Genomic DNA, 12794 nt, shown 5'->3' with positions numbered 1-12794 from the left:
CTTCTGTTTGGGTCTTCAGACCTCATAGCATCCTCCCGTTTGGTGGCCAACCTCTTCTTGCCTTCCAAGAAACAAGGTGTCTTCCGTCTGGTCATTTGAGCCTCAAGTAGACAGCAGGGTATAAGGCCCTATGTTGACATCCAGTGGTCGGTGTCTCTGTGGGGTTGAGGGCGCGCGGAGAGGTTAACCACTTCCTGAATTAGTAAATCCTTGTTGAAGAAGTTCCGCTCCTGCAAACAATTTAGGTTCGCTCCCGCATTCCTTGCCCTGACAGCCTAAGAAATGGTTCGCTTTCAAGCGGTATCATCACGTCCCACAAATAGGCTGTAATGGTGGGGAATGCGCGTCCATGGGAATGTGTTTTCAGCCGTCTCCTGCCTGCTGCTTGTGGATTACTGACAGGATATGAGAGGATGAGGTTACAATGTCAGCGCTGTAGGCCCGGCCGGGTGATGTAACGCATCCGTTGCAGGACGAGCAAACTAATCTGTGACACTTCACGGGACCAAGCTTACGTTGGCTTCTTATTCGGGGCTGAAGGTGGTTTCTAACTCATCAGATTCTTATTAACATTATTTGTATTTTTTGTGTTTTGTTAATAAATTTAGAGGAGAACTTAATAATAATAAGTAATACAATTATTAAAATTGCACTGAGAGGTCGTAAGGTAAAATCAGTTAAAAGCAGCATAAAAATAGAAATGACTGCCACTCAAGTGACATCACAGGGGGGCACAAAAGAGTGTGATATAAAGGGTTAAATAAATTCGGGCCACTGATCCCACACTGCCAAAATACAGAGGGCGATACTACCTATATTCAGTTCAGCTCAGCCCTGGCTAAACAGGTACCTGGCACAATAACTGGCATCAAAGTGGACACACAGACACTTTTTACTCATTTGAATAAGTAACTGGTATTTTTAAAGGGTTAAAGGCTATGTACACCTTCGGGGGCAATTGTTTTTTATTATTGCATTGTACTCATTTAGAACTAAAAATAATTTTTTTAATTGGTCTTTATAAAAAAAAAAATATGGAGCCCCTTTTTCTGTACAGGGCTGAGATGCTCTAGAAGCACCCTTTGGATTTTCTGTCAGACCGGGAGCTGACGGGCTCCTTATCTCTGCTCTCTGACATTATAAACACTCATTATAGCTCAGATGTTATCTTACTGATAAGAATGTGGCTTAAACAAGTGTTTATGACCTCTTAATAAATTAGAGATAAGGATTATTAGATGACGGGCACAAAGTGAAAATTAAAGTACCAGTCACACAGCTAGAAAAACAGTTAACCCTGACAGAACAGCTCAATATTTTTAATGAGACAATTGAAAAAATGATTTTTAGCGAAAAATGTGTAAAAAAAAAATGGTCTCAGAAGCTGTACATAGCCTTTAAGTGAATTCAGGCTGGCAACATACAGGGGGCGATACCCTGCATCATATGCAAATGAGTTCAGCCTGGCCCAAACAGGTTATTGGCATAAGAACTGGCATCAAAGTGGGCAGACGCACACTTTTTACTGATCTGAATAGGGAACTGGTGTTTTTCAGGGGTTAAATGAACAGACTGGCTCTGCCTGAATCCATCTTCCCTCAGTAAAGCACCTACTGTACAACAACTATCACTCCCACCAATTCGCAGAACGAAGGGGCAGCCACAGTAGCATTTTAACCCCTTCACTGAAAAACAGTCTGCACGCACCAGCTCTTTGTGTGGTCCTGCAGCTCGTCCTCTACACAGTTACTTGTGTTTGGATGTTGCCTTAGGTCCCAACGTACTCCAATGACCAACACTGTTGCAGTCCATCAATGTTCATGCATTTCCTAATATTACAAAGCAAATGCCAACTATTCCCCAGCTCCGGGGAAGAAGTGTAAAACACGGACCACCAGAGGGATCAATAAAAGAATAGTACATGAACTTTAAGTTAAAGCAATATATCAGTACCTCATCAATGGTGTTCTCATCCTTCTTCAATGCTGCAAATGAAAAGAAAAGAACATATTAGAGACAAAACATGAAAACATATATAGTTCTAGGTGCTGGCCCGCAAACAACATTTATCATCTATTCACCACTCCATTCACTTCAATGGAAGCAGAGCTGCAGTTCCCAGCTCTGGCCACTACACAATGGACGGAGCTGTGGAGTGCTGAGCTGATCGGCAGAGGTGTGGGGTACCTGGACCCTCGCCAATCTGATATTGATGACCTCTCCTGAACACAGGCCATCAATAGCAAAACCCTTCACAATCCTTAATAGGCACTTACCACCAGTTTACCCCTTTCCCTTTTAGGTTATAAGGGGAGGGGGTTTCTCTGCCAAATACCCCCTCTATAAGGTAGAAAAGAGAGCTGACGGAAAGTGCGACTCCAAGACCAGACGACTCGGCGCGACCATCAGCTACATGTATGGTTGATCATTGGGGGGGGGGGGGTTTAGATGCCAGATACATGGTGATCTGCTGATCGCTGGAGGGGATGACTTTCTTCAGAGGGGTTGTCCCTTCTATCGACCCAGAATGTAAATCTTCCTATTTATGCAGTAACGTGCACCCTGTTGACCCCTCTATCTATGACCCCTCCATATATTCACAGGGTTCATAGACAGGGGGTGTCTAGATGAAGCAACTCATTCCAAGCTATGAGTTTCTCTAAACTTAACAGCGTCCAAGACTTCAAGGGGCACGTCTACCAAAATCTTTAGCTCAATATCACTCAGATTTTAAAGGTGTATTCCCATCACAGACATTGGGGGCATATCGCTAGGATATGCATGCCTCCATTGTCTGATAGGTGTGAGCCCTGCCTCTGGGACCCGCACCTACACTGAGAACGGAGTCCTGAAAGTGGTGGAGGGCGCACTGCGCATGCGCAGCCGCCCTCCATTCATTTCTATGGGGCCACCGAAAATAGCCAAGCGCTGGCTCGGCTATTTCCGTCCAATTCACTTTTATGGGGACAGCGCTTGGTGGTGGCCAGACCCGGGAAAACCTGGCATCCTCTGGCCTCCTGCACCTTCCCCACTCAATATAGTGGTGGGTCAGCAGTGGGACCCCCACCTATCAGACAATGGGGACATATCCTAGCAAAATGCGCCCTACGACATCTATATGCCCTAAAAAAGGAACATACGGGAACAGGAAAGGTTTGTCAAAGCCCCCCTTAAAAGTTAACTATATATAGTTTTCTTCCAGCCTCCAATAATCCAGAATATCTAATAATCCGGCATCCGTTAAATCCCAGTAATGGCGGTAAGGTAACATGCTATACCCTGACCAGGATATGATCGTATAAAATACCACGCTAAAGACCGGACGATTGAAAATGATGATTATGGAGGTATCCGCATGTCACGTGACAAACTGCAGACGATTTGATGGATGCATTAGCGTGACGGAAAGCGGCCGAGATTGTCATGGCATTGAGGCCATAGAGTCACATGACCTGACTGCGGGAGATTTTTAGAAGTGTATTCCTACTGTGAACCAGCCCTGACCATTACAGATCTGTGGATGGCTTTTAAAGTGCACCGATCAATATCTGCATTAACTTTCAATTAGTGATGCTGGAGTTTACTGCTCGGCGCGTCCGATGAATAAATGATACATCGCACATCACTCTGGACCAGCCGAGCACTGTTTGATCGGTGACGGTAAAGAGCGGGTTTATTTATTCAGGAGAGCGCAGGCCCTGTTTACAAGGTTTGTATTGGGGACTAGACATATTCTGATGGGAATCCTTATGTTATGGGGCGCGATGTTGAAGTATGAAGTGTTAGAGAGTATTTTCCTTTAAGGCCATAAAGTGTCATCTTCCGTGAAGTTGGTCAAAATCCTGTTCAGTAGTTTCTTGCAAGTCTGGGAAAGGGGAATGACAACCTTAGGTCAGGTTCACATCGCCATTTTGTTTTCCGTTCTTTTGATCCGTCCGAAGAGCAGAAAAAAAAACGGATCCTGTATTTTAGGCATCCATTATGCACATTTTGCATTCGTTTTAGCCATTTCCTTCTGAAATCCTGCATAGTTGATGTATGGGGTCATACAGGTGCATTACTCATCACCATTGAAGAAGGCTCTTGGCACTGAAGCCTTGCACCTACTTTTGGTGGTCAAACCTATGGAAACTCAACAGCAGCAGAAGCAGCCACGTTCCCTAGACTATGGATTGGGTAGTGTTATTTGGGCACTGTATGGTATGGTTATTTGGGCGCTATATCATTGTGGCGCTGTATGGTGCACATAAGTTAGGAGGGACATCAACTAGACGTCATGTAACCTAAAGGCGGCCCTGGATTTACCATTAAGGACTAGCAAGTTGGGTGAAAACCCAAGATATGTCATTATTTTATGATCCATGGGAATAAAGGCCACAGACTTTGCTCATGCACACGGCCGTTGCCCTGCCGTGGCCCGCATACGGTGGGTCCGCAATGCACGGGGCACTGGCCATGTGCACCCCGCATCACGGATGCGGACCCATTCAAACCCGGAGATGCGGTGCCGAAGCACGGATCGGAACCCCTGCGGACTGTCAGATGCGGATCGCGGACCCCATTTAAGTGAATGGGTCGGCAATCCGCATGCGGCTGCCCCACGGTCGGTGCCCGTGCATTGCGGACCACAATTTGCGCACAACCCGCACCTATCAGACATTACTAGCACATCCTAGTGATATGCCCCCGATGTACAAGAACCCCTTTAAAGGCAGTGTCCAGCCTTTCACATGTGATAGCCTACCCTCAGCATAGGCCATCAATATCGGATCAGTGGGGGCCCCGAAACCCTGCTGATCTGCAGTAGCTCCATCTCAGAAAGTCGCCGCTGGAACCACACAGCCATCTCCATCCGCTGTGTAGAGGACAGACATGGTTACTGCAGTGCTGCTCCCATTGAAGTGAATACTGCAGTGATCAGAATGGCAGGAGCTGCGTAGTTCCTGCACAACCCTGCGGTTGTACAAAGATAGAAACGTATCCCTTATCTCTGATCATGGGGGTCCTGGTGGTCCAGAGAATTGAGGTCCCATGCCCTATATAAATGGGAAAATATGACAAGCTTAGCATGCAAGCTGCTGCTCCATTTATATTCTATGGGACTGTCTGAAATAGTCAAGCACTGTAGGGTGGGTTCATATCATGTTTTCGGCATCTGTTTAACGTATTGTGGGGATTCGCTCTGGTAGATAGGACTAGCGGATGCAGTATAGAGGCAAAATACACAATTCTTGTATCAAACAGCGGTGTTTATTCTCACATTGGTGTATCACAAAACGCAGGCGGCTTGGTGTTTGTTCACACACAAGGAAAGTCCATAAACAATAAAAGTCAGCTTTTCTTCTTGGTGTTAATTCACACGCTGTTAGCAGTTCAGCCTCATCAAGTCCATAGTCGGCCTGTTCGCCTTTAGAAGGGCCTGAGTCCTCCAGCCGGACTCAAACCTCAAATCCCAGCACAGCCCTCAGTTCACAGCACAGACTCCTGAGCTCCACTGTCAGAGGGAGGTAAATCCACCACACCTGGCAGTGCTGGCTGGTTTTTTTGCCTGGCGAAAGCCGGCCTGGTATATGGGGAGTAGTCACCCACCCAGCACTTTGACTACTCCCAGTAAGAGCCGTCCCGTATCAGCTATGACAGCCATGCTAAATCTCACGGTGTCAATTAGCAATACCTGCTGCTGACACATAAAATATCGGCTCTTACTTCACCAAGGCCAAGAACCTCGGTGACACATACCTTCCATCCACGATGATTCCAGGTACCTTCTTACAGTATGCAAAAAAAGGATACATTAAACAGATGCATCAGACTGATGCCATACAGTGACATTCGTTCACCATAGAGTTCCACTGGGAAAAAAACATATATGTTAACATTTTGTATCCTTTTTTCCCAACATATACGTTAAACGGATGCCAAAAACGTGATGGGAACCCACGCTCAGCCATCGGCCAACAGCTATACCGACCGACCCCCATACACATGAACGCTCTGCCAAGAACCAAGGTTCGGGAATGTTTAAGTCAAACATACCTGTCCTCCCCTTGACATCTGCAGTAGGGGGAGAGGCAGGACAGCCCCCATACATTACAGACTGTTGACCGGTTCCTCTGATGTAGGTGGCCTCAGATCACATTGATCTCATATGTATTTCCAATCCCCATTACAAGGGTCCAGTCAGGTGTACACAAATGGTTAAGACTGATACAAAACGTTCTTAATGTAATTTGCACACTCCGTAAATTATAAGAACGTTTTTAGTGTACATAACAATTGACGCCTTCTGTCACAACCGCGTCATCGCATTGTTCATGGTCTCACTGAGACTGCTCCAGATAATGAACGTGCGGTCCCACTGAGACCGTGAAAGATGCCGTGGCGTGACATTCTGTGTGAAATGTGGCAGAAAACAAATGTTTCCCTTATATCCCACTGACCAACCATTGAGGCCTTGCGGGTATCTTTGTCATTTATACTATGTGCCATGTCTGTGAATATCTGAGGTGAAGGTTTAAGCTTGCTGGTAGTGGTATACCAAGCGCCCACCTAAACTGTACATCAATGAAAGGCATAGCAAGAATGCCATATTTGAAATCTCATTTGCCACATTATAAGGCCTGGCCTACAGCATTGCTAAAGACCTGCCACTAAATTGCTCTCCATGATAAAATTCAATATACCCATAGCCACCACTAGGGGGAGCTCACCGCATACAGATTTATAAAGCTCAAGATTGAAGCTGTAAAAAGAGGATTTGTGTGCGGGTCCATTCAGAATTTTGCTATGGGGCACCTATAAGTTCTGTATATGTCCCTCCACCAGCCAGCACACTGCAGAAAACAGTATGTGTGGGTGGACCCTGGTCATTACCAGCCCCCGGTGAACTGAAATACTGAATTTCGGTACAACCCCAAAAATGGCTGCAGAAACTAAATAACTAGGGCATGAGTAACGTCCTCACAGAGAGGCCAGGCCCCGACACAGCCCTTCTAAACATAGTGTAGCTGTCACATCCCAGGCCCAGGAATATATTTATAGAAGCAGAGTTATATACACAAGAGCATCGCTCACATCAGGCCCACCACTTCAATTAACTCCTCCGGGAATAAACCCTGAGATGGGACACATGGTAAGATTCAGCTAGATTTCATCTTCTGTATCACACTTTGGCCTGACTGAGGAGGCCATATTTTTCATCATGGGGCTGTCCATGTGGGCAGCAGTGGCCTGCACCACGCAGATCCAAGTAGTATACGGCGCTATTCACACCTCGGTTTTTCCGCATGGACCCTCAGAGACACCCACGGCATGCACTACTCTGGTCTGTGTCTCATGGACCTGTAGACTAATGGAGACAAATGTCTTCAGGGGGTCATCGAATATGTGTCCTACACAGACATACGGCCCTCATAGCAGATAACAAATTGCACTGCGGCCGTAACATGCACAAGTTTTTTATACGGCAGACTTAATAAGGCCTCATATACATTACATACATATTAAATATTGATGACCAACTCCTGCCACCCCCGTCGATCAGTTGTTTGAGGGGGCCATGGCGCTTGGACGAGCACTGCGGCCTCTTGATCACAGTAGAGCTTATTAACCACAGCACCGTACATTGTATAGTGGCTGAACTTGGTATTGCAGCTCAGCCTCGTTCACTTGAATGGGACTGAGATGCACATAGACGTGATGTCACACCCGTGGAGGTGGCTGCAGGGGAGGGTGCAGGGAGTCAAAGCCTCGTCAATCAGATATTGACGACTTATCCTTATTCTTATATTTAAAGGGGTTGTCTCACTTGAAAATATAGCATTTATCATGTAGAGAAAGTGAATACAAACCACTTACTAATGTATAGTGGTTGTCCATATTGCCTCCTTTGCTGGCTGGATTAATTTTTCCATCACATTATACACTGCTTGTTTCCATGGTTACGACCACCCTGCAATCCATCAGTGGTGGTTGTTCTTGCACAATATAGGAAAAAGCACCAGCCTATGTATGGTCCCGGCTACCATAGAGGCCGGTGCGTTTTCTTATAGTTTGCAAGCACGGCCACCGCTGCTGGATTACAGGGTGGTCATAACCATGAAGAAGTTTATAAAGTGATGGAAAAATGAATCCAGCCAGCAAAAGAAGCAATATGGACAATCACTATACATTAGTACGTGCCTTGTATGAAATTACTCTACATGATAAATGCCACTTGCTGAAGTGAGACAACCCTTTTAAGTCTTGGAAACCCCTTTAATGCTACTATAACAGTATCCACACTTTTAGAAATGCTTCCTTGCAGATTTTTGTATTATTATGCCCCCTAGAAGCCATTATGTGCCATAAGTGTATTTTACTATAATGTGCAACCTTTTTATAGAGCTTACGATATACGGTCAACTATGTCCATTACTATGCTGCCACCTAGTGTTCAAACTGTGTTATGATATGGTATTGTGTACGTGCAGTAGGACCTTTTGGTCAGATGACCAGGTGAAGGTCCTTGAGATAGGTCACATGATCCTGTGAAGGTCCTTAAATCGGAAATAGAGAAGGGCCAGTGTAGAGTGTGCTGGGAAGGTGGAGGCCATTAGATAACACCTGCCATGCACAGGTCTCCCCACTGTACGCACACTCTCTCACAGGGCCATGACTACAAATACCTTGCAGAAGTCCCATCCAAGGTGGGTCAAGTGGCATCTCGCCCCTCTATTCCCATGCTGGCATTCCTTACGAGATCATGGCAATTAAGGACCCCCCTTAACCCACAGCCTTCACTGCAGAATGCCACCACTACACCAGTACAAAATAATACCACCAGCAGGTGGCGACACGTATGCATAGAACAACTCTGTAACTCTGTAACATAACAATTAAAAGGGGGCAATGTTCAGGAATGAATGCTTCTAAAATTATTAGCACCATCATTGCCCTGTGTAAATTGGCTTTGGTTGCCCTGAAGGGACCCTCGCACAGGTAATGTGTTTGAGGTCATTGCGAGGTGACACCTGGAGTAAAATCTGGGACAGAGGCATGACTTCATTACCCGCACTCATAAAACTCAGTGCTATCGGATTTATGAGACTCAGTTTTGTGTGGCTCAAGGGTCCCTGGCCGCTCTTCCAAAGTAACGTCTGTGACACATAAGTCCCCACAGTGGTAACAAAACCTCCAGGCCAAAAACACGCACAGAATTAGGAAACCCAGCACGACTGCACGTTCTAATTAAAGGCTAAAATTGAATATTTAAATAAATAAGTGAATAAATAAATAAAAATCATGGACTATGTGCCCCGACATCAACATTTATAAAAACCAAGCACCCCAAATATATTAACGTCCTTAAAGAGAACCTGTCTCCTCCATGTCTGTTAGGGTAAATCAGCAGACGGCTGATTTTGCTGAGGGATCAAGGTCACTGGAGGGGAAATGCAGTACAACTCCCAATATCTTAATCCCCCCTGGGGACCATTATCGACCCCTGGCAATGATCCACCCACAAAACATTCCCAAGAACTCCCACATTCGGATAGATTTCCATAAGACCGTGTTACTCACATGTACAGAATCCAGCACAGGGCTGTTGCTCTTTTTCACTCCAGCATGCTGATACAACACTGCTACATCAATCACCTACACTGGTCTACAGTACGCTGCTATACCTCTGCAATATCAATGTCCAGTGCGCTGTTACAACACTGCTACATCACTATGCCAAAATAGTCTCAAGGATGCTGCCACAACTGCCAGATTACTCTGCAATTACAACTCTGTTTTAATCACTCTTCTATACCGGTCTCCAGTATGCTTCTACAACTCTGCTACTTCACTCTGCAATACACCTCTTCAGCACAGTGCTACGACACTGCAACACCAATCAGCTATACCATTCTCCAGTATGCTGTTACAAATCTGATATTCCAGTGTCCAGTTCACTGTTACACCCCTGCTATAATGGTCTCCAGTATGCTTCTACAACTCTGCTACTTCACTCTGCAATACTGCTCTCCAGTACGCTGCTACAACACAGCTGCATCACTCTTCTATGCCTGCCTCCAGTACGCTGCTACAACTGTACATCAACTCCTCTACATCCGTCTTCTGTTCTACTCTGATGTAGTGGGTCTACAGCTCTCCTACACTGGCTCCCTAGCTCTGCTGCACCAGTGCTGCCTTTGTTGCTCAAGATCTGCTATTCCGGACAAGCAGCCTAGCAGATCCACCTCATTAGGTGAGAACGTCCCAGACATGCCTTCTTTGGGGTCCATTTAAGGCCTAGTTCACACGAATGTTTTTTTTGCGAGTGTACAGGCCGTTTTTTTGTGTTCCGTATACGGAACCATTCATTTCAATGGTTCTGCAAAAAAAAACGGAATGTACTCCGTATGCATTCGGTTTCCGTATTTCCGTTTTTCAGTTCCGTTGAAAGATAGAACATGTCCTATTATTGCCCGCAAATCATGTTCCGTGGCTCCATTCAAGTCAATGGGTCCGCAAAAAAAACGGAACACATACGGAAATGCATCCGTGTGTCTTCCGTATCCGTTCCGTTTTTTCTGAACCATCTATTGAAAATGTTATGCCCAGCCCAATTTTTTCTATGTAATTACTGTATAGTGTATATGGCATACAGAAAAACGGAACGGAAAAAAACGGAAAGGAAACGGAAACACAACGGAACAACGGATCCGTGAAAAACGGACCGCTAAAAACTATAAAAGCCATACGTTCGTGTGAACTAGGCCTAACACTGAAAAAAAAAAGTTTAGTATTATCTGGACCACAATGAGCAAAAGCCGTTGTGTCTCTTGGTCAAAAATGGGGAGCGCCCCTCTATAACTCCTCCTAACAGACTAATTAAACAGAATACTGAGAAACTAATAAAATATCAACTACGAAGAATGAAGTGGATTTCAGTGAGATAAACCATTTCACATGTTCAGTAGGCTCTCATGTCACAGGAGGACACCGCGCCAGCGCCTTGGATGCAGCAGCCTGCAGGGTCGAACATTTTGGCAGTCAGCGTCTGGCACCTGATCCTCCTCACATTTTCCACATGTAAATGGAGAAAAGCGATGTTTGCATCACTCGGTTACATTTGGGAAAACTCCTTTCAGCCTTAAAGGACCTGGAGGGCCTCCTCCTCTTCTCCTTACAAGGCAATATTAGAGGCATCAGATACTTAACATTTGCATTGCTGAGAATACTGTTCTGTTTCATTGATGACACTGCTGGAATTTCCTCCCTCAATACAGTGAATTTTCCAGAGAGAGAGAGAGAAAGACCAAAAAAAAAAATGCCCTGGAACAGTGACAGCAGTAACTGGGCCTAGTTAGCATATGATGAAGAGCCAAGCTAAATAATGACAGAATAGTGTCCATGCAGAGAAGGGAACGAGTGAAGAACCTGGATCAAGGGTCAGGCAGCCATCAGAAGTGGCTCCGAGATCACTACCACCCATAGGACACAGGACATTTTGGAATGCGGCAGCCACTTAACCTTCTCACCCCCATCTTCCCAATGCCTCTGGGGCTCTGCATTAGGTAGAGGAGACATCTGTTCTGCACACAGCTCCACTATAGCTGAGCTGAAAATAATCAGCCATTGCTCCCTCCATATAAACAAACACAGAGGCCAAAATTCACTAAATTCAAAGTACTATGTATATGTATGTATGGCTTCCTGATATTGTTTTTTAAAAAGTTTTTTGGAGGGGGGATACTTTTTTCTATATATTTTTAACCAATTTTTTGCATGCAACTTTGCAAAAAATATTGATTAAAAGATTGACTATTATGTTTATACAGCTCCTAGGCAAGCCTATGCATCTCTATGGTTACAGACTACAAATAACCCCCTGTGTAGTCAGATCCTGCAGTCATACTCCTTTCCAACTGTGCCCTCAGTTCCGTACCGTACCTTCCGGATTGAGGACCCATTCAAATTTTACTGGGTCCACATCTGTGATGTGCTGTGCACACGCCCAGTGCCCACATATTGTGGACCTGCTGTTTGCGGGACTCAATACGGGCACGGCCAGGCAACGGCCGCGTGCATGAGGTCAAAGAGAGAGGTACTGTAGGGGAAAGATGTGCCAGTATCAGGTGCCAACCCCCCCCCCCCCAGGTGCCAGTATCAGGTGCCTCTCCCCCCCCCCCCCCACCATGTGCCAGTATCAGGTGCCTCTCCCCCCCCCCATGTGCCAGTATCAGGTGCCAACCCCCCAGACTGCAGGATCTGACTACACACAGGGCTTATTTGTAGTCTGTAACCATAGAGATGCATAGGCTTGCCTAGGAGCAGTATAAATATAATAGTCAATCTTTTAGTCAATATTTTTTGCAAAGTTGCATCCAAAAATTGGTTACAAACATATAATTAAAAAAAAGTATCCTTCCCCTCCAAAAAAAATAAAAAAAAACAATTGTGGTCCCCAATGTACAGAATGGCCATGTGCATGAGGCCATACTAGGATACATTTGGATCTACAGCAAACACATGGAAGCCACTTGCGACCCACCCAGTGGCGTAACTACCGGGGAAGCAGGGGAAGCAGCTGCTCAGGCCCCCTTCACAGCAGCGGCAGCTGCTCAGGCCCCCCCTCAGGCCCCCTCGCTAATGTGATCTAATCTTACTGTATCCTAAAGTCTCCTGATGTGTCTGGGATTCGAACCCACAACCTCCAATGTCTGAGTGTATCAGAGGCAAAGCATTTACCCTCACAGCCATAAAGGACATCTATACACATGACTGCTGCCCCAACACACCCAGCACTGCTATATCTCTATATG

The 12794-nt window shown here is 45.7% G+C and overlaps 1 protein-coding gene across 2 annotated transcripts in view; it reads right to left on the bottom strand.

The window, feature by feature from the left end:
- CDK14 (cyclin dependent kinase 14) overlaps nucleotides 1-12794 on the bottom strand; it is a 547646-nt gene that overhangs the window by 516798 nt on the left and 18054 nt on the right. For both annotated transcript variants that reach the window (XM_040431136.1, XM_040431138.1), the window contains exon 2: nucleotides 1954-1985. In XM_040431136.1, the coding sequence (XP_040287070.1) occupies nucleotides 1954-1985 (32 nt within the window). The remainder of the gene's footprint in view (nucleotides 1-1953; nucleotides 1986-12794) is intronic.

The sequence above is a fragment of the Bufo bufo genome, chromosome 5 (assembly GCF_905171765.1).
Source record: "Bufo bufo chromosome 5, aBufBuf1.1, whole genome shotgun sequence".
Taxonomy (NCBI): Eukaryota; Metazoa; Chordata; class Amphibia; order Anura; family Bufonidae; genus Bufo; species Bufo bufo.
The sequence above is the reverse complement of the archived record's forward strand: the minus strand, read 5'-3'. Positions and strand labels throughout refer to the sequence as shown.